The following is a 22,598-nucleotide window of genomic DNA, read 5'->3' as shown; positions in this document are numbered from 1 at the left end:
TTATACAGCCCTGCCTGGCAGATCGCTCCATTTCCCACTGTCCCGGTCTGAGTAGAAATCGCGCACCGGTGCATCCCTCCTGGGAGAGGCGGCATCTCTGAGGCAGCACCTCCTAGGTCCTCAGAACCCCAGTCCTTTCCAGGGCTAGGGTCCCGCACGGTCCGCCCTCTTTGCCTGAGTGGGCGCGGCTCCAGGTGAGCACTCACCTGAGAATGGGAGGGGGCCTGCTGCTGGCTCCTCCCACAACGGGGCGGGCAGAGTTCGGCTGAGCCTATGGGGCGAGGGGCTCGCCGGTTACGAGGCTCCCTCCCCCGGCCACTCGCGCTCCGCCCCACCCGGGTTTAAAGCCCCGCGGGCGGCTGGTGGCGGCGCTACGAGCGCCTTGTGGCGCGAGGAGATGCGAGAGGGCACCCGCCGCCTGCACCATGCGCCCCGCGCCCGCGCTGGCCCTGGCTGCGCTCTGCCTGCTGGCGCTGCCTGCCGCTGCCGCCGCCGCCGCCGCCTACTTCGGGTCAGTGCCCGTCGCGTCCCCTTGCTCCGCATGCCGTGCTCGGGTCCCTGCGAGGCTTCGAACTCAGCCCTTTGCTCAGGTGGACCCCGATCGCCTTGAGGGCGCATTTCGCTCCCAAACCTCCGTCCTTCGCTCTCTGTGCTCAGACTTAATCTCCCTTTCTCGAGTCTACAAAGTCTAGGTCCCTTGCGCTTCCCCGTTCCTCTGCCGGGCGGCTGTCAGACTGCAGACTGGAGCTCGGCTTGCGCAGGGGATCCTGGCCTGACATCCCCGATACGTCCTTGTCTGCGCCGGTTCAAGAGTCGGTCCTGGGCTCACATGTCCTCTTCAGATCTTTCTCGGTACCCTCTCTGTCCCCATCCTGGGCTCCGTCCAGCTACACTCTTTGCTTACGATTCGATTTCTGTATCCTTCGCTTTCTCCCTTCAGAGTTGGGACCCGGACACCTGGCTGGGTGGAGGAATTGGTGGGTAGGGACGGGGAGGAAGCTGAGAGTTTTGCTTATCCAAAGTTGTGGGAGATCCCAGGACCGCGGGGCACATTAGTTAGATGCTTAAAGAACCCTACGGTGAGAAAGTGCGACCAAATTAAACCCCAGAACCGACATGGATAGGGTTTATGGGAAAGAGAGGGAGAGAGGCCCATTTGGGGGTGTCCATGGTTAGAAAAAAATGACAATAGCTTGTGGTGTGATACCTGGAGAGTGAGACAGGAACCTCAAGGGAAATAATTGGAAGGAAAGCAAAATGGCACTTGTCTGCAAATGTCTTCTCTGACTCCGAATTGAAGATACTTGGTGAGGATTGGGTGTGGCGGTGACGGTAGGGATCACGGATTTTTAAAAAAATCACCTCAACCCAAAGCAGGCTCCAAATGCTTAACTTTAAACATTACCTTTTTCTTCCAGCTACATCCCTAGTCAGGCAAGGCTCACAGTCCAAGCACAGCAGAGGCTGGTCTCAGGAAACCACCGCAGGGTGTGAGATCCAGGGGCAACCTTGCCGACTGGAATAAGGGATGTAGGCTAATTTCCAGGTCATGACCTCTGGCTAAAATGTACCTGGGTTACAAGCAGCAACCTCCCTAGAAGTATATGGGGAGGGATCATCATTCTCAGTCCTAGTGCAGACCCCTGCTGATGATCTGGGAGGACCATTCAGTTCCTGGCGACTCAGGATCTCCGTTTGACCCGCGCCCAGAACAGCAGACATGTTCATCGCCAAGAACTTGCCCCAGTGGGCATGATTAAAGGGAGAGCACACAAGTTCTGAGCTCAGTCCTGCCACTTTCACAGCACTGCGTGTCTGGCCTATAGAATGTAGAGTGTCTGAGGTGAGCGCAGAGAAAGTTCTTAGAGCAGTGGCTAGCACGTAGTAAAGACTCAGGTAATGCTATTGAGGATGATGGTAGAGGAAACCAAGAGGGTTCTGGATATCCCAGACCCAAGAGCCTCTCTGAGCTGGAGAACAGAGGAGCCACTGACCCCGGGCTGTGTCCATGCTTCCTTTCTTTCTTTGGGTTTTATGGTTGGAGGCAGGAGTGAAGGTCCGATGATGTGGGAAGAGAGAGGTCCCAGGAGGCCTGGACCACACTGGCAGGTATGCTGGAAGGGAACAGATTTAGGGGCTGGGGAGCAAGGGACAATCTTGAAAGTAAGAGGGGGAGGTGGTTAGTTAGAGAGAGAGAGAGAGAGAGAGAGAGAGAGAGAGAGAGAGAGAGAGAGGTTGATTTTGGGATCCTTCCTTGAAAGAGCTGAAAAGGCACACACACAGGCTGCATGCTGTTAACGGGGTTGGGCCCAGGGAGCAGGCAGGACTCATCAGGGGCAAACGCTCTTGTGACTTAGTTGGCCCAGGTTTCCTAGCCTAGCACCAGCGTTTGCTCCCAGTCATCCACACTTCAGTGAGACCATGAAGCAATGTGCTTGTCCCTCCTTAGGTCACGCGCCTTTGAAGTCTCATTTCTAAGTATAACATGAAATGCTTTCTTTTATTTCCTGATGAAGGAAATTCAGAGATCAGGAGAAGAGGTGACAGCAATTTTGGTACCAATCTCTTTGGGATCTTTGCAGTCAAAAGACTTCAGAGTGAGGAATGACCAACCCCCTGCTTCAAAAAAAAGGTCACATCTTATCCCCATTTTTCAGATCGCACGTCCCCCTCCCAAGCCACAGGGAGCAAGCAGTGGCTTTTGCTGCCTACAGCCTGGGTCAGTAGGTGGCCATGGTGACTTTACAAAGCAGAGCAGATGCCTGTAAATCCCTCCTGCACAAAGCCCCTTCTCTCAGAGGCCACTCAAAGCAATTTCTGAGGTAGGTTAAAAAAAAAAAAAAAAAAAAAAAAAAAACAGCCAGAAAGGTCCAGAGGGTCACTTGGTGTCACACAGCAAATTGGTGAGGGGCAAGATAGAAGCCAGGCCTTATGTGTTCTCCATCTTGTATAGGGAACAGCCTCATAAGGTGTCCTTGTATTATGCCTAAGGGAGGCAGTGACTACAGAGGGTGGGCCTTAGAGAGTAGCGTCCTTCTCCTGCTTGATTAATTCTCTCAGACCCTCTTGGCCATAGTGAGAGAGGCCACACGTCCCTCAACAGCGAGACAGGCAGGATTCCACACACCTTCTAGGCCTTCAGGTGGGTTCTTAAAGGACAGCAGTGGGACAGGAAGTGGCTGGAACTCCAAGAACACGCTTACCCTGAGCACTTAGTACATCATAGGCACCCTGCTGGACAGTCTGCACCCCTGCCCTTTAGATGGGCATTGCCATCAGTGACAAGGTCCTGATGTCCCTAACCATCGGTCCCGGCAAGATTAAAACATCTGCCTGGAGTCACACAGCCAGCAGCAGGCAAAGCTAGGCTTCAGACCTGAGACTCAAAGGCTCTACTTTCATAGTCTTTTCTGATCTGACCCCAGGGAAGAGAGGAACTCAGCCAGTGCAGAGACTGCACGCTTGCAAAGGACCATGCATTAGAGAGCTGTATCTATGAGGTTGGGAGATGGCTGGCTCATCAGTACCGTTCTTGCCTTACAAGCATGAGAACCTGAGCTCGGACCCCAGCAATCATGTAAAAAGGCTACGTGTGCTGGACAGGCTGAGACAGGAGGCTTCCGGTCTCACTGAGCCAGCTAGTCTAACCTAACTGGTGAACAGGCCAATGAAAGACCATATCTCAAAGATGAATAATGTTCTTAAGGACAGCACCACAGTCATCCCTCTGGCCTCTGTAAACGAGCACGCACAGGAGCCACTGCTAGTGACAAAGATCCCGAGTGACTTCAGGACTGGGTTGGGTGACAAGACCTAGCATGTGCAGAGCCCATCAGGTATAAGCAGTATGCTTGTCTGTAGGTTCAGTCTAAAGTACAACACCAGTAGGTAAACCTGAACTTCCAGGTTTGTCAGGGTGGGGAGACTTGGAATGTCTAGGTGCTAAGGACTCTGTAGACAAGAGACTTGATCAAAAGGATACAATGGACATCTCAGAACCAGGACTAACTTGGCCTCTGAGCTCTGTCCTTCCCTGGTTGTCATAGCACCCTGGGAAAGCCTGACTGATCAGCAGTGGGCCAGTCTAGAGGTTCTTTTTCTGCTGGGCCGTTCAGGTGCTGCCTTTGTGGGTCTATGGAATAAATAAAACACCACCTGTATTTTTCCCCAAGTTCCCATTACATATATGCTACACTCATTTTAAGAACATTGTCAAGGTCTTTCAAATGGTTACGCTTTTATAATCACTTTGAGTGACCACAATTACTATATATTTGTTGATCATGTTTATTGAGGTCCATCAGTATTGTATATGTCAATAGCTCTTTCCTCTTTATTCCTGAGTTGTATTCTATTATATGGGCATGCCACAGATTTTTTTACTGACTCCCCAATTGATGGACGTTTGAGTTAGTTCTAGTTTTTAGCTATTCCCAACATGGTTGGTGTGAGCATCTATGTACACCCCTTTTGTGGACATATGTTTCCTTTCTTTTTGGTAACTGGGGGACTGGATTGTTGGATCACCTAGTAGGAATATTTTTAATTTGTAGGGGATGGGGGGGGCAGTTTCCAACATGACTGTGCCATTTGCACAGGACTGTCTAAACCTTCCAGTTGCTCCGTATTGCCAGCCCTCATCAGTCTCAATCGTTGCTATCTTATTGGGCCTGTACTGGTGTCCATTGTGTTGTCCTGTTGGTGAATGGTGTGTTGGACATTTATTCATGTGATCATTAGAATATATATATTTTTAATTGGTTTGTTTTTCTATCAATCAAACCTAGGTGTTCTTCGACACCCTGTCAGCTTTTTCTCATATGCCTTTTCTTCCTATGTTCTCGTCAGATGCTCCATGAACTCCTCCTTTTACACTTAAAGCTGTGAATTAGGGTGCCTCATGTGAGGTAGAGATCCAGGCACACTTCTTCACTACTTCCCATGTGGATCTTTATAGCAAGTCAGAGGTGAAGTACCACAAATTCCTTACCTCCATCCTTCTTTTCAAAAGTCGCTCTAGCTACTCGGGTTCTTCGCGTTTTCACACGTATAGATTAGCATCAGCTTGTCAGCATCTATGCAGAAGCCTGCTTGGATGTTGACTGTGACTGTCCTGAGTCTAGAAGTCAATGCACGAAGGACTGGGTGGGCTGCTTCACGAACAATCCTGTCCATCTGCATGGGGCTTTGATCTTGTAGTTCTCAGTGTCTATCCATCTTGCAATGTTCTTTTATGTGGGGGACAGGGGTGTGGGGCTGAGATAGGGTCTCAGGTAGCCTAGGCTGCCTTCAAACTTACTATATCCCTAAGTTTGTCATTAAAATTCTGCCTCCTATCCCCCTACTACCCAAGTGCGTGACTGGCAGACCAGTACCACCACGCCTGGCTTAGGTCTTACAGACACCTTTTTAAAGTGTGTGTGTGTGTGTGTGTGTGTGTGTGTGTGTGTTTTATGTTTAGATACTGTCATTTTTATTCAGTTCCTCTCCCAAACTTTTAGAAATGGGATTGAGTCCTAGGTAAAACAGGGCAACAGGAGAGCAGCTCAAGAAAATCTCCCTGCTGTGGTATGGTGAATTAAAGGCCAACCCTCCCGCTATGTATCACGGCGTCTGAAGGAAGGACTTTAGGCCGACTGCCCCTGGTTGAGCTGTGATCCCTGAAGACAAATGCTTTAGATTTGGGCTCTGGGTCAAGCCAGGCACCTCAGTGAATGTGGTAACTTTTCTCCAGGGAGAAGTGGAATTAGGGGAAAGGGAAGCAAAGTAGGGATCCTCACCTACTGGAAGATCATCATCCGAGCATGATACATTAGTGCCTTAGGGACCGTGTCCTAAGGCAGAGTCGGTCTCAGGAAATGGCCCAGATCACCTGCTAGGACTGGAGTCAACCTGAGCAAGATGAGAATGGTCAAGGCTGAGCTCCAGCACAGCAGTTCTCAAACCTGGGGGTTGCAACTCTATGCTGTGTCAAAGGACCCTTTCACAGATCATCAGAAGATGCAGACATTTATAATGTGATTCATAACAGTAGCAAAATTACAGTTATGAAGTAGCAAGGACAATATGTTTATGGTTGGGGGTCGCCACAACATAAAAAACTGTATTAAAGGGTCACAGCATTAGGAAGTTTGAGAAACCCTGCTCTAGTGTAACGGGTATTGGACTAGCTGGATGTGGTGCTATGCGCGCCTTTGCTCCCAACACCTGTGAGGCAGAACCAGGAAGATCTCTGTGAACCCGAGGCCAGTTTGGTCAGAATAGTGAGTTCCAGATCAGCCAAGGTTACCAGACTCCAGGCTAGACAGATCAACGCTCATATCCTCCACGGAAACTTACTAAATGACACGGGATGAGTCAGCCATTTTCACTTCAGTATGGGAAGTGGGGCTGATCTTTCTCTCTCAAGGTTGTTGTAGGGGTTAATTATCGCACACAGGGCTGCTCTACCACTGCACATGATGGTAGAGCACTTGCCAAGACCCTGGGTCCCATTCCCCTGCAACAACTGCCTTCAAAAGAGCATATAAAGTACTGTGGAATGTTACTGTATCTCACACCCTACAGAAAGCAGGCAAGAAGCCTAATGACCTGCCTTACAGCATCCCATGTTAAGCGACATTTTTGGCAACATCTGTTGCTTTCTCTCTACCTCTTTCTCCCAGCTGTCCTACAACTGGGAGCAAATGAGATTTTTCCCATGCTCACCAGTTTCCACACATGATGTCATGTTGCCATTGTGATATCTCAGGAGGGAGGTGCCGGGCTGGTTATATCATCAATGGAGACAGCGAATAGAGACCAAGTGCTCTGCCCAAAGTCACACAGCACGTGGCTAGCTGTGCAAGACTGAAGTCCGTCTAGTCTGTGGGAATGCTGGGTGACCTCTTTGCCTCTGCCTCGTTCTCTCTGCTCAGTAGGCTTGTCTGCACCTGGCGGCTCCGCTGTTCCTGGCCTGCTACCTCTCCGCCCATTCCTCCACCACGGCTCTCGTCCCTCACTCTCATGTGCTGCACCTTCTGCACACTGGGCCCTCAACTCTTGCTATCCACGTCTCCCTGTGCTCACTTCTCTAGTTTCTCCCAGAGAACCCTGTGGCCAGAGGCCTTAGAATCCTGTTGTTGGCTGGGTCCTGTCCTTATAGCCTTTGACGTCAGCCCTGTACTACAGTGGCTGTCCAGGTAGATAGTGCTCACTGTCTCTTGCTGCCCCCCCTACAACTGCTCATTTATAGATACTTGCACTTCACTAAGGCCTGCACTATCCCCTGACCTCTCTCTGTCAGCAGGGAATGTGAGGAGGAACAGAGGTAAGCCTTGTCTCTCAGGCTCCTGGGTCAGCCACTTTGGGCAGGATTGTGGGCAGCAGGGCTGAGCTGGAAGAGGAGGAGAACTTACGTCTGGTGGTTGCCTCCATTTGGGAGCCCTCGTTGGAGAAATGAAGACCGAAGGGAGGACAGAGAGGCTGAAGGAGCCAGGAGAGACTTTAGCCAGCACATTCTGGTCAATGCTGGAAACACTGAGGCTGGATAGACAATAAGGTCACTGGGTCTGCTGTGACATCCCAATGGCTTCCAGGCCAGGTACAGTTTTAATTAAAAGTGCCCCTGAGCTTAGATAGGTCATATGGTGTGCTTGCCTTTACAGAGCCCAGCACCTGGAGATAGATAGACACTTGGTTAATTTTCATAGAGAATACCAGTAGGTTAGGATAAATAAAGGTCATGACACTCTTTGGTTTGAACTCTGGGATGGGCCTGTTTACCACAAGGTGCCAAAGGCCCTGGGGTTCACTGAGCTTTCTAGAGTTCGGGTTACTGATAAAGGTGTGTGAACCCACGGTACCATGCCACCATAAGAGGTTGCACAAGCTGCTTTAACGAAAGAAAGAGATGTGTCAATCTTCTCAACCGGTCCTCAGCAGGTTTCCAAGGAAACATAAGTATATATCCACCTCAAGATGTGACATTCAGAGAGATCTGGCCCAGCTCCTGGAGACCTCCCAGGGACTGCACTTGAGGCCTGAGTGACCAGAGCCAGAAGGCCCTGAAGTCTGCTGCTGGCCAGAGGATGCAACAGTAACAAGGGTGAGGGCAGAGGGTGGTGGGTGTGGCTGTTGGCAGGCGCCTGAAGAGCCCTGCCCTTTCCCAATGTCTTCCCTGAAGGTTTGTAAATTCAGAGGCGGTGCTCCTACAGCCTGTGAGCAAGGCTGTGGGGGAAGCCACTCGGATGAGTCCTGGGGAGCTTGACAGGAAGCACAGACTGAGGTTGGGTAGTCACTAAGGCTCCAGAAGCCATGCGAGCCCCCAGTAAGGAACTCACCTACAACCTGGCAAACCAGCCATGTAGAACTGAAGGCACTACGTACATGAATGGGAGAAAAGATGAACATGTAGAGAGGACTGCAGAGAGAACTGTCCAACAAGGACTTCCTGGCTTGGGAGACACACAGTGCCCAGGGGTCACCTTTCCCACTTCCTGCCTTATCGAGTCAAGTGTTTTCAAAGGCAGTGGCTAGAAAAGTTTCTAGGGGACATGAGGTCTTTGCAGGCAGGAGTGATAGCTTGAAGATGGGTGTGGCAGCAGGACTGAGACAGGCCTGGCAGGAGGATGGGAAGAGCCTATCAGGGCCCAAGGGGAATGGCCCTCTGCTTCACTCCTGCGGTCCTGCTCCATTCCCAAGGGAGCATCTTGGACTCCCTCGCGCTCCAGGCTGCCCAGGGCCACTCTTGTTCTTCTTGAGCATTTAGGGGGGTATCTGGCCAGGTGTGGGTGCTCCTTCCCTTTTTGGAGAAGAGAGTGGTAGCTGCAGGCATCCCTGTGGTCTGCAAGAGGAAAGCGACACCTAAGCCTGAGCCCTTGGCCACAGAGAGACCCAGAGCAAGCATTCAAAGGCATGGATCTTCCCAGCCTGAGCCTCGGCCCACGGGAGGAGGATACCAGCCAGAGTCAGGAAACACTCCGGAACCTGCCAAGCTAGTGAGCTGGCCAAGATGCTCTAGCTGTGGCTCAGCCTGGGAGCCAGGATCCCATAGTTAGGATGGAGCTGGGGGGAGGGGATGATGTGCCCTTGCCCCTCCCCCATAGCATCCACCTTGTGCATCTCTGCTGCTGCTCTTCCCAGAGATGTTTGGGACCTGTGAACCCAAAAGATGTTTTGGGGCTGTGGAAGCTTGACTTTAGAGCTAGGCTAAAGACTGAATTTATTCTTATTCTCTCTCTCTCTCTCTCTTTCTCTCTCTCTCTCTCTCTCTCTCTCTCTCTCTCTCTCTCTCTCTCCCCCCTCCCTCCCTCTTTTCTTCTTCCCCCATCTCCTATAAAATTTAGTTCTTATACACCAACACTGCGCTCTCGCACTTTAATATGAACGCACAGACCACTTCTGCTAAGCCTTATTTCTTCCGTTGTTGCTGTTTACAGACAGGATTTCACTGTGTAGCACGGGTTGTCCTGGAGATCGGCCTGCCTCTGCTTCACTAGTGCTGGCATCAGAAGCATGTACCGCCACGGCTGGGCTCTAAGCCTCATTTCTGTCTTGCCGCTGCTGAGACTCAATTTCAGACCAGGAAAGTAGCCTTTTCAGTGGAGGGTCTTCCTCTCCCTAATCCAGGTCCTAGCTCGCAGTCTTCCCAACTAATCAGGCGGCTCAGGGCAAGTACTGAGAGGCCTTCCTCACAAACACTTGGGGTTTTGTGTCCCCGGCATCTCAGGCACTGGCTGCAACAATGACTAGTGTTGCCTCCTAGAAACTTTTCTATGTTCAGGCAGAAACTTCCAAGAAATGCGTCACATCCCACCCTTGCCTTGGACACCTGGGATGATAAATCCTACGTGACTTCCATGGGCACACGACCTTCCTTCCCCCAGGAGTCTACAGAGCAAAACATTTGGGCCAGAGAAGGCACTTCTGACCTCCTATGTCATAGTCTCAGGGGTGTTGGACTGTACCCAACTGAAGCCCTGTGAAATGCTTGTAATTCCAGATTTTCAGAGAACAATGATCCCAAGCACAGGACTGGCTTTGGGGACCCTCTATGGCCATTATGCCACCTGAGCAATGCATGCCAGATGTGTAGAGAGAGGGGTGGGGTGTGGGAGGGTTTCCTCTGCAGATGTTGAACCAGCAGCTTTCAGTCAGGACACACAGAGAGATGTAGAATGCTCTCTCTGTGGCTGACTGCCACTACTCAGCCCCGACAGCAGCTCTCCGGTGCCATCCTCGGCTCACAGCCTGGGAGACAGGAAGTATAGAAATAAAGCCCACAGCTGAGCTGGCCTCTCTTCTCTCTGAGGAGGCACCAGATCAGTACAAGCTCCAGGTAGGAGGTTGTGGCCAGCTCCATTCCCCAGGGTTAGGCTTCTGGGCTGTGAGGTTGTGGAGGGTACAGGGAGTGGAGTCGGGGAGAGGCATCGTGAGTGGTTCTGTGTCTGTGCCCACCCTGAAGGATGCTTGGTGAAGGACAAGATGAGACAGCACAGGAGGAAAGTCCAGAAAGACAGTCGTAGAGGCGGGAAGAGTACCCACCAATAGGCTTCAAAATACCGCTGTCTTCATGAGGAAATTGCAAGGTGACCCAGGAGCCTCAGGAGAAGGATCCAAAGATGAAGAGCAGTGTTGCTGCCCAGGAGGGCATGGGAAATGGAGGCGAGAAGCCTGAGGGGGCTGTTGGATACCTTCTCTTAAGAATGACTGGCCAGTGTCCAGGCAGGTGCTGTCCCATGAAGTTGCTTCTGGATGGGAAGAGGAGAAAGAGGGGGGCGGGGATAGTGTGTGCAGGTATGGGGGTGTACCCAGGGGTGTGGGAGTGTGCTGAGGCTCAGACAGGGCCAGCATGCCCCCCCCCCCGATGCTCAAGATGAAAGCACAAAGGGAGTGTTGACCATGCAAAGGGCCCCACAGCGGAAGTTGTTATCAGGACCATCTAATGGGACTTTGCAGGGCCGAGGCCAAGGCCCCAGGCGGCCCAGGCTTTCCTGATTCTCAGGCAGAAAACGACCTGCGGTGGGCATGGGCCCTGGTACCAGGCTTAGCTCCTTGCCCCTCCAACTCGATACCCTGGCATTCATCTAGTGCCGTGGGCAACAAATGCATCTCCCCACCCAACTTAGCTACCCACTTCCTGGGGCAGCCTCATGTGGAACCCATAGATCATCTGGAGCAGAAAACACCTGGAGGAACAGCTGTCTTCCCTAGCCGGGAGTGCCCCTGCCTCCCTCTGCGGCTGGCAAGATAGACCTGGGCAAGGTCTGGCTGTCACTGAGAGAGCTCAGCTACTCTTTTGTTCCTTGGGCAGCCAGGATGATTCAAAACTGCTTTCTCTGGGTCCTTGGACTGTTAGAGAGTTTACGCGACTCTTGGGTCCAACCAAGTTCCTTACAGGTTGTGAGTTTTGGGGAAACAGGACCATGCTTTTAGATCTGGCATGATGTATACAGTTGGTGCTTAATAATAAAAGCCTTATCTTGGGCTTACTATGTGCCAGAGACTGTTCTAGGGGCTTCCTGGGCATTAACTGGCTATCAATCACCGCGAGAGACAGAGATTGCTACTATCTTCCTTTCACAGACCAGGTGCCCAGGACCAGACTCCTCAGGGCAGTGTTTTGGGAGACATGAGGTTCTGGGATTCTCCATGCTAGTGAGCGTTCCACTTCTTTTGAAGCCTATTGAGGGGCCCCCGGGGTCTATCCATAGTTTTCTACGAGAGGTCAGTAGTCAGGGTGGTGGTCGGAGACAGGAGTGGGAGCCTAGCTGGGCCAGAGCACAGACAGCCTGATAGGGTCCTGGCCCCAGTGGCTCAGGAGCACGGAGTCAGGCAGAGGTCCTAAGGAACTGCTGTGGCCACTGTCCCAAAGCCTACTTAGCAAGCTCATAAGCTCCACCCCCTCTTGTTATTTCAATCCTGGTCACAGGTGAGATTGCTCCCTGTGGGTGAGTTTCTGATCAATACAGAGCAGCACCGTCCTTACAAATCCCTTTGGTCTTAGTTTCTTCAGCTGTCCGGTTCACTCCCAAAAGTCTCAACTAACATGTGGTTGGTCGGATGGTGGAGGCCTAGAACTTAGGATGCCAGATCCTGCATAGGCTGGCTACTGCAAAGACTGTGATCTGCAATGCCCAGGAATGTCCAGGATTCTTGCGGGGTCAGGAAGAACCTTCCACACTGGGTACAATGGGAAAGGAGAGCAGAGGGGACCTTACTGACCCTGTAAGGAAAGAGCCGAGCCATTCTCCTTTCGATGGGGTGACACTGCTTCTTCCAAGGCACTTTTTTCCAAACTGTGACATAGAAACCACATAAAAAGTGACACTGAATTCTAGCTGCCCTCTGAGGCCCTTTGGGGAACCCCATGAAAATGCAGGGGAGCCTCTTCCCAGGGTCTCTCTGGGTTGACTGGGGCTCAACAGGGCCGGAGGCCTCTGTGTGCTTGGCTGCCTTTCCTGACCATTAATCGCTACTAAGTGTCATTACTGCTAATAAAATTAACGGACTTTATACTGAGCGTCTGGAGCCATCAATCTCAGGGCCTATTACATGGAATTTAAAAAGCAGGTGCCTGCTGATGAGTGGGAGAGCACTGTAGAGCCACGAGTGCAGCCAGTGGAATTCTGTTACTCTTTAGCCAGTCACAGCATGCCACCACAAAGGACAACAACCTTAGGGAGACCGAGCAACTCCCAGCCATGACTCCACAGTGTAAGTGTGCCAGGCAAGAGCAGGGTGACGCTTGGGGAAGACTCTGGGACCAGGACCGGAAGTGTTCCCTACACCCTCACCTCTGCCAACCTCAAAGAATTTGGTTCCTCTTTCTCCCTTCTTGGCTCAACTTCCTCTGTTTCTTTTCTGGGTCTCAAGCCCAGCCATGCAAAGGAGAGAAAGCGAGTGTGTTCTTATTATCCAAATGCCAAACTCCCAGAAAAAAGACAGCTAGGATTATCAGTTCAATGCTGATCTAACCAGTGGGCCAGAGCATCAGGGTCACATGAAACACAGTTATGGACAAAGACCGTACGGCAACCATAGTACACAGCAGGAACCGGTGGCCGAAGGCCCAATCACATGTCTGTAATATAAGTCCTCAGTAGTAGGCACTCAAAAAGTGGCATGTGTTTTATGTGTACGTATATGTATGTACCACAACAATATAATGAATGCACTATTTTAATGCGTTATATGTTATAACGTAAAATAGCATAGTGATAAAATAACTATTCCTTTAATTAATTTTTTTAGAATATTGAAAATCAAACCTAGCTCATGCTAGGTAAGTGGTTTGCCACAGAACTGAGTTACACACCAGTCTTACAACTTGCTGTGTAGCTCAGGATGACTGTGGACCATGTTCACATTAAAGCTGTTTCTGTATACTGGAGATTAGACCCAGGCAAGCACCTTATCGGCTGGGGTACATCCCCAGACCTAACTCTGTGTATATGTGTGTGTGTGTGTGCATAGGTGTGTGTGTGTGTGTGTGTGTGTGTGTGTGCATATGTGTGTGTGTATGTGCGTGTGTATGTGCGTGTATGTGTGTGTATGTGTGTATGTGTGTGTGCATATGTGTGCATATGTGTGTGTATGTGTGTGCATGTGTGTGTATGTGCATGTGTATGTGTGTATGTGTGTGTATGTGTATATGTGTGTGTATGTGTGTGTGTGTATGCATGTATGTGTGTATGTGTGTATGTGTGTGTGTATGTGTATGTGTGTGTATGTGCGTGTATGTGTGTGTGCATGTGTGTGTGTATGTGTGTGTATGTGTGTATGTGTGTGTGCGTGCGTGTGTGTGTGTGTGTGTGTGTGTAGTGGGGGAGGGAATGTGTACTAAAGCATACACATGGGGGTCAGAAGGCAACCTTGGGCGACGGTCTTCACCTTCCACCTTGTCTGGGACAGTCTTTTTGTTCTTTGCTGTGCATGTGTCAGGCTCGCTGGGCTCTTCAGATTTTCCTGCCCCCACTTCCCATCTCATTGTAGGAATATCAGGATTGCATATGTGCTGCCACAGCTGGCTCTGCATGGGTTCAGGAACTTTGAACTCACATCTTCATGATCCTGAGACAAACACTTGACTCACTGAGCCACTTCCTCACCCCTCTGTTGTTATTATTGGTCTTTGTTTGTTTGCTTGTTTGTTTGTTTTAATGACTGTAAAACAGGTTTTAAAGGATGTGCAGTCCCATTGGCCCAAATGCCCACCATACACTTTTCTTCTCTGGAATGTCAACCAGCTTTTGCCAGGGAGGCCCCGATCTCGGAACTAGGAATTGCGTGAGCCAGAGTTAACCCCACGCCAGCTCCTAGTGTGGCGAAGAGTCTTTTGGAGGTTGCATGACTGTTGACCTGTGTTCTCAGCAGTCCTGGAGTTACTCTCCACACTGGAAACCATTCAAGCCGGGGCCTCCCCAGCAGGAGCTGACCTCAGGCTCTGCTCACTCCTTGCCTGCCCAGGGTCAGGCTCCGAGGGTTTGCTGCCAGGCTGCAGGGAGGAGTCTGTATAGGCCTGCTGGACTGGAAACTTACCCATTTGCCCCCTGATTAATGTTTAACGGGCCCCTGTGCTCACTGTGTCTGGGAGGGGTGCCCAGTCCAGGCTGGGCTCGGGGGAGCTGATAGCATCTGTCTGTGCTCAATGTTTCGGAGATATGCTCCACACCGGGTTGGGCGCACCTGATAGACCTGGAATCTACAGGGGCACCTGGGGCCTCGCCAGGACCTCCACCTTCCAGCGAGGCTTCCTACTTCCCAGGCAGACAGAGTGGCTATGGCATCTAGCCAAATGTCCTGGCTCAGGCAGGTGACTCCAGCGGCAGAGCCATACCCTGAACACTGGGATAAGGACCTCTCTGGCCACTCAAGGGCTTGGCTATAGTACTTAGCCGGTGGCACATAAACAAAAATGGCAAGTTCCATATCCAAGTGGACTGTTTCCAGAGAGAAACGGTTTTCTTTAGCTTGGGTCTGGTGACGGTGTACACCCCATGCACAAGGGGTGCAGCAGGGCCAGGGGACAGCAAACACCTAACACTGTCACAGAGAGGTTCTGAGAGAGCAGATAGTCCTCATTCTGGACCACACCTTGCCCCTGACCAGTCACACCTTATCACCTCCACACAAAGCCTCCAATACCTGCCAAGATAAAGGGAGACACTGCCTACTCAGAATGTAAGGCATCTATCTTGAAGAGAAGAAAACTCCAGCTGGCAGGAAGGCAAGCCTGTCTGTCTGTCTGTCTGTCTGTCTGTCTGTCTGTCTGTTTCCCTGCCTGCCTGCCTGCCTGTCTGCCTGTCTGCCTGCCTGCCTGCCTGTCTGCCTGCCTGCCTGGCTTGGCTCTGTGCTTTCTATGCAGTCCCTACAGCACCTCTGGGGGTCAAGGGTCATGGATGGAAGCCAAAGCTTCAAGGATGACATCAGAATGTGACAGGATTGGTTAGGCTTAGAATTTGGCAGCCTGACTCTAGAATTGATGACTTCGGATATAGAACATGAAGTCTGATCCCAGCCTCTCCCTCCCTCCCTCTCCTTCTTGTTCTTCCTCTTCCCAAACTTCTACTTGTGCCAGGCACCGCATGGCCAGATGGTTGGTGATCTACCTGGGACCCGGGAACAAGCTAGACTGGCATGGGCTTACTTGAGCAGCAACGGAACACAGGGGAGAGAGAGGGATCCAGGGACTGAGTGTTTACTCTGTCTGCATCCCCTGTGCTTAACCCCAGGAGCAAGGTGGCACTCCCCTCCAGGAAGTTACTAATGCTACCTGTAACATCTCCCATGCCTGCACAACACAGCAGCTCCCCAGATGTGGCAAAAATACAGATTTCCGGGCCCTGCTCTGGACCTATGGAAACAACACTCAGGTGCAGGTCTTAGAAATCTGTGTTTATCTGAAACAAATCTTGCTGTGTAGTCCAGGCTGGCCCTGTACTCATAGCATTTTCTTGCCTTGGACCCTCCAAGTGCAGTGATTGCAGGCATGCACCACCACACCCAGCCTGGCTCTGTATTTCTACTAAGCACTCAGGATGGCTTTTCCAGTTGGGCAAGTTGCCAAAGGAGGGTAGATAAGAAAGGCAGAGCAGAATCTGGAGAACTTGGCCTTGAGGGTCTGTAACCAATCCTTGCTACATAAGTCCCTTGGTCTTCTACTCTGTAAGACGGGGACATGACCCCGGTGGGACTGGCCTGCTACCCAAGGGGGCAAAAATGAAGACAGCCACTTTCCATCCCTGTGGGATGCTCAGCTCTTGGGTCCTCCACAGGCAGGAACCCCAAGGCTCACCATCTTCCTTCTCACCCTCTCCAGCCTGACCGGTCGTGAGGTCCTGACACCCTTCCCAGGCCTGGGTACGGCGGCAGCCCCGGCCCAGGCTGGTGCTCACCTGAAGCAGTGTGACCTGCTGAAGCTGTCCAGGAGGCAGAAGCAGCTCTGCAGGCGGGAGCCTGGCCTGGCTGAGACCCTGAGGGATGCCGCACACCTGGGGCTGCTGGAATGTCAGTTCCAGTTCAGGCAGGAGCGCTGGAACTGCAGCCTGGAGGGGAGGACTGGCCTGCTCCAGAGAGGTAGGGAGGATGGCAGGGAGGACTTCGAGGGAGGGAGCGGGTTTGCGGGAGGTTGTGGGTGGTGAGATGGTTATGCCCAGGCCTTGTCGTGAATGACTACTGGGGCACAGTCCCAACTAAGAAGAGACCTGGGGAGTTCGTAGTGTCTGTTGAAGGTGGCGGTTTGGGAGTTGAGGGGAACAAAGGAAACACAAGGGAGGGAAGGATTCAGCGTTCTTGGAAGAGATGACAGAGGAGGTGGGTGGCCCCAGCCACCTACTTAGTGGTCCAAATGTGCATGTCAGGCAGATTCCTTGGTCCACACGCTCATCTGTCACTGCTCATCACATCTGTTGATGTGTCATCCCCTCCTTCCCACCTGACTCCCCCTCCTTCCTCATCCTTCTCCACCCATGCCTATCCATCTGCTAAGCATTTGCAGAGGCCCACAGTGAGCCAGGCACGACACAAGGAGCTGGAGGCAGAGGCTGAGCACAACCCAGTCCCCCTTGGAAAGTGCATCCTCTAGAAAGAGAAGATGGGTCATAGCGTGACTCCATTGTCTGGTGGGAGGGGCGTGGCATTCTATTACTGTTACTTGTTTTGGGGGTGGGGGTGGGGACTAGGTTCCCGTAGCCCAGGCTGGCCTGGAACTAACTTGTTTCAAATGCTCAGCAATTTGTTTTATTTTGAGCACTGGAATTTTTTGAGGTATGAGCCATCCACCATACCTGGAGGCACCTTGGAAATGTTTATAAAAGTACAGTTATGTCTCAGGGATGGCCAGCCCCCCTCTAGGCCGGCTCTCCTTTGCAGGAGGGTCTGAAGAAGAGGTAGCAGCCTGCTCCCCGCCCTTTTTTTTTTGTTTGTCAGCTTTTCAGTGCCCCAGATCCACTGAGAGTGGGGGGCTGAGGGGAACGTGTTTGGGGCATCTTCCAACAGTGTGAGCACAGTTGTGGTCCCAGTACTGGGCAGATGTCAGGCAGGATCCTCCAAGACCCTTCTGCCTGATGTCATCTACAGATGGTGGCAGAGGGCATTTGAGGGACATTAGACAGCTTAGAGAGCCACAGAGACAGGTCGTCCAACTTGTCACAAAAGCACCTGAAGTCAAGATGACTGTTCAGCCTCAGCCTGGTCCCGTCCCGGGTGTCCAGGTCGCTCTTTTGCACAAGTTACTGAGATTAGCAGCTCTGTCCTGCTGCCCTCTGAGAGCAGAGGACATACTTCGGGGTAAATCTGGAAGCCATTTAAGGGGCAGCTTTTCAGCTTGGGTCCAAGGGACAGGTAACAGGGAAGCCTTACACAGCCGGGCCCTTAGGCTCACTCTGCGTCAACCTCTCTGCCTTACATGCTACATAACTCCCACCTTCGGAGGGCTGCAGATGGCCTCTGAGCTTCTTTTTCTCTCGCACAGGCTTCAAGGAGACGGCCTTCCTGTATGCGGTGTCTGCAGCTGCCCTCACGCATGCGCTGGCCAGGGCCTGCAGTGCTGGGCGCATGGAGCGCTGTACCTGTGACGACTCCCCAGGCCTGGAGAGCCGGCAGGCCTGGCAGTGGGGGGTGTGTGGTGACAACCTGAAGTACAGCACCAAGTTTCTCAGCAACTTCCTGGGGCCCAAGAGAGGAAGCAAGGACCTGAGGGCGAGGGCTGACGCCCACAACACCCACGTGGGCATCAAGGTGAGCGAATACCCCCTCCCTAAGGCCCAAAGGACGGTGCCAAAGGACGAGGCAGGGAGGTCCACGGGAGGCCAGTGCCCTGCACCCAATGCACAGATGAACTTCAGACCCTCTTGTGAACCTTCTCTGCGTATTCCTGAGCACTAGGGGCACAGAATCCTGGGTATCATCGTGGTCGAGCCAGGCTTGGCATTGTGCCTCGATAGGATAGGAATGTGTTTGGAAAGGTGTCTCCATTCCAAAGACAAAGCCAGCATCATTTGACAACTTGGATACGACAATGACCAGGTTTCCTCCATTTTGTGAGTAGGAGAGAGAGAGAGAGAGAGAGAGAGAGAGAGAGAGAGAGAGCGCCCAGAAAAGGGGAGGGGCTTAGCTGAGGTCACGAGAGATAATGAGTCCCTAGGTCTATGGAGTGAGAGGGCAGGGAAGAGTAGAAGCTCCAATTGTTTTAGGAAACTTTTAGCTCCAATTCTTTTAGGCTGCCGTGTTCAGTTGTGGAGGCTGAACACTCCAGAAGAGCTCTGGGCCAAGGGGAAGAGCTGTTGGTTGAGGTCGGGCCCACACTGCCCATGCCTAGGTGTGCACTGCTCAGAGGAGGGGAAAACTTTTCCAACTTTACACAAAGGTACTTTGAAGATCCCGGATCATTGTGACCCTGGAGCTGTCACCCTCTCGTGGGGCTTCCTGCCTCTTTATTCTGTTGACAGTCCTTGGCAGAACTGGCACAGCAAGTCAGGCTTGCGTAGACCACTGACAGACCCCCTACTCCATCTCTCTCTGCAGGCTGTGAAGAGTGGCCTGAGAACAACCTGCAAGTGCCATGGTGTGTCAGGCTCCTGTGCTGTGCGTACCTGTTGGAAGCAACTCTCCCCGTTTCGCGAGACCGGCCAGGTGCTGAAGCAACGCTATGACACGGCTGTCAAGGTGTCTAGTGCCACCAACGAGGCCTTGGGCCGTCTGGAGCTATGGGCCCCCGCTAAGCCAGGTGGTCCCGCCAAGGGCCTAGCCCCCCGTCCCGGGGACCTGGTCTACATGGAAGATTCTCCCAGCTTCTGCCGGCCCAGCAAGTACTCTCCGGGCACGGCAGGCAGGGTGTGTTCTCGAGACTCCAGCTGCAGCAGCCTATGCTGCGGGCGAGGCTACGACACCCAGAGCCGCATGGTGGTTTTCTCCTGCCACTGTCAGGTGCAGTGGTGCTGCTATGTGGAGTGCCAGCAGTGTGCACAGCAGGAGCTCGTGTATACCTGCAAGCGCTAGGCCTCCGTCAGAGTCCCACGGAACAGTGCGCAAGCGCGCACCTGCCGACACATGACGCACGTGCTGTGCACAAGCGTGTACGACTCATCTCTCTTCCCCCAACAGATGGTTGGCCAGCCCTTCTGCCTTCCCCGACACTCAACAAAGAGAAAGAAAACCCTGCCTCCTGGTCCCAGGATCACCAACCTGCTGGAGGGCTTGGGGCCGGAAAACAGACTGAGAAGGGGAAATCTTTGAGGACCGGGTCAGGGCAGGAATGATGCTGTGCGGGGAAGAGAGAAACATCCTCCTATCTCAAGGCCAAAAACTGGGAGGATGGGGAAGAGGGAGGCGGAGCCAGCTGGAGTGTGGGGTCGGGGCATCCATCTGGGCGTGGCCAATCTTGTGTGGTCCCACTCTGATGGCAGAGAGCTCTAGGTGCTTCATGCCTACCCTGCTCTTATGGCTTCGTGCACTGGAGACTGTTCGGAATGTTTATTAGGAGCAAGGGAAGCATTTTAGGCTTGGGTGGATTGAGTCACAGAGCCTATGCCCTGAAGTCTTATGTCCTGGCGCTCAGGGCTGCCTCCTTGTCTCCTTGTCTTGAGAGCCCTTGTCCTCCAAAGCCATTGAGCTCTGCTCAATGAGACCCCTAACACGTGTAAGAAGGGTGCAGGAGCCAGCCTCCTTGGTGAGACTCAGATAAACGTAACTAGGGTTGAGTGGGGGAGACAGTGACCCTTTCACTTTCCCTTGGCCCAAGGAACCTTTACTCACAGCCCAGAGGAGGAGAGAGGCAGAGTCCATATGCCTGGAAGAAATATGACAGGCTCTGTATTGAGATACCACCCTGGAGTGTGTCCTACCAATTTCTGTGACCAGGGACCCCAAGAGCTGAGAGGCCCCCATTCATGTTAGTGACATATAAGAATGAGTGACTCATGGGCCACAGTCTGCTTCCACCCCCTGCTCTCAAAGATGCTTTTGCAGGCTTTTTATTGCCATTGCTGAGTCTTTGCCAAGTCTGCCTCCTCAATGGTCTTACTCATTTACTAATGGCCTGTCACTTGGGCTCCCACTAGGGGAACAAAATGACTGCTGGTGAATCCTTTGGTCATTTTGAATGCCCCCTGCCCACAATCAAGCCCCTCTGTGAGAGGAGAGGAAGTAGGGTACAGGTACAGGTATAGGTTCACACATGCACACACACACACACACACACACACACACACACACACACACAGTCTGGCCAGGCACAGACATCCCAAGGAACAGTGCAGCGTCTCACCAGCCCAGGGCAAAGACCTCACAGGGGTCACTGCTGGAGGCTGTGAGCTACTCCAGGGCAGGGCCCAAGGCCAACCAGGAGGAAGTGACCTCCTTTGGGAAGCCTTTGGTCATGTGGCTGGCTGTGCTGCACCCTCGGGTGAGCCTCCTTCCACCCTGAAATCTGTTGGGGTTACTATTCCTCTAAGGGAACAGGAAGTGCCGGGATCAGCGGGTACTCAGCAACACTGGCCCCGCCAGCTCCAGGAAAGAGATGCTGTGGCAGCGGAGAGGTTCTGTGGGCCAGAAGGGGCCACCCTCTCTTCTGTGCCTGGGGGCAGCATGCTGGGAAGATCTTTGATGGCAGAAGCTCCGAGGCAGAGCCACCGAGACCTGAGACCCTTCTCTGGAAAGGCTTTGCTGACTAAAGAAGCCCACCCACCCACAGCTTGGCAGGAGGGAAAACCAGATTGGGAGCTGCTTTCTACTTTCCTGCGGAAGGCAGATTGTTCCTTGGCAACCCAAGGCATCCTTCTCTGTGCCCCCGAATCCTGCTCTGGCTCGAGGGTACAAGGCAAGAACAGAGCTTGGCAAAACTTGGGGACTAGAACACCCAGACCTACAGCCAAATCACCTGTACCCTGACTCTATGACCTGGAGAGCCGGGGGGTGGAGGAGGGTCAAAGATGAACTTGAAGTTGAGGCTGAGGCAGACCGGTGCCTGAAGGCACCTTCAGTCAGGTCCTCTCCCTCCCTTCTCCTTTCTTTCTCCAAGGCCCTGTTCCCCTTAAAATCCCACCACAGCCATGCTGGGTCCCCCCCCTTCTCCCCTCCTCCCAGACTGGAACTTTAAGGGAGATATTCACAGGGTATTTCTGCCTACCTCATACATGTAGTTTTCAAAAAAAAATAATTTATATAGCTAAGATATATGGGAAAGTATTTATGTTATTTATATAGCTTCTCTATTTCCTGGGCACCATATGGGGGGGGTTGTGTGTTTACCCAGAAGCCTCTGAGGAGACATGGCTGGGTCTGCTTGGGGACTCGCAGAACTGGATGTGCATAGCTGAGAGGTCACAGCTCCTGTGTCTCACTGTCTTGGAGCTTGGGGAGCACATGTCCCTCCTGAGATGAGCCCCGTGACACCAAGCGGGATCTTCCTTGTGAAGACTGTGGATTCCCTGCCTCTGGCCCCAGAGGCCTTTCTGCTCCGGCCCAAGGGTTTTGCTCATAAAGGACAAAAAGGATGAGCAGCTCTGGATTTGTAAAGCACTTTCCATCTTCAGAAACACTTCTCTCTTTTCTCTCCCGCGGCTTTCCCTGGTTCCCTATGAGGTTAGGGTGGGTGAGGTCCTGCCACTGTTACCACTTTCCAGGCCCAGAGACGGAGGCCTGTGCTTGAAGTCACACAGAAGAGAACAATGAGTGAATATTGACTTGAGCATGCCCCAGGAGCTGGGGGAGCGGCTCGGTCACTCTCGGTGTGAACCCAGAGGTTGAGGAAGGGTCCTTGCTGCGTGTAACGCTGGTCTTCCCCCGTGGATGGCATGCTAGTTCCTCCAGCAAGCTGAGTCCCATGTCCCCAAAGACTGGGACTTCCCGAGAAGCCTGGAGAGACAAGGACTCCATGGATGTCATTCTTAGGGAGGGTGTCCTGCAGCCCTCATTGACCTCCATGACCAGGCTATGGTCTCCAGCCCCTTCACAGCCCGGGGATAATTTTTGTTTCTTCTCTTTTGTGTTTTGTCTTTGCAAAGTGACTTGTTTCCCACTGGATTTCTAATTTTCGCTTTGAAAAATCAGTTGCACTGGCAAATGGGACCTGCATCCTGACCTGGCTGCCTGCATCGGGAGTGACACCAAACGGAGTG

At 52.4% G+C, this 22,598-nt stretch overlaps 1 protein-coding gene across 1 annotated transcript; it reads left to right on the top strand.

Moving 5' to 3' along the window:
* The first annotated feature begins 376 nt into the window (after positions 1 to 376).
* Positions 377 to 19,514, top strand: Wnt9b (Wnt family member 9B). The gene is made up of 4 exons (XM_021213680.2): positions 377 to 511; positions 16,301 to 16,557; positions 17,954 to 18,219; positions 19,006 to 19,514. Exons 1-4 carry the CDS (start codon positions 426 to 428, stop codon positions 19,477 to 19,479), a joined length of 1,083 nt encoding a protein of 360 aa, XP_021069339.1. The 5' UTR covers positions 377 to 425; the 3' UTR covers positions 19,480 to 19,514.
* Positions 19,515 to 22,598: the final 3,084 nt, after the last annotated feature.

Source organism: Mus pahari, chromosome 14 (assembly GCF_900095145.1).
Source record: "Mus pahari chromosome 14, PAHARI_EIJ_v1.1, whole genome shotgun sequence".
NCBI classification, from domain to species: Eukaryota; Metazoa; Chordata; class Mammalia; order Rodentia; family Muridae; genus Mus; species Mus pahari.
The sequence above is the reverse complement of the archived record's forward strand: the minus strand, read 5'-3'. Positions and strand labels throughout refer to the sequence as shown.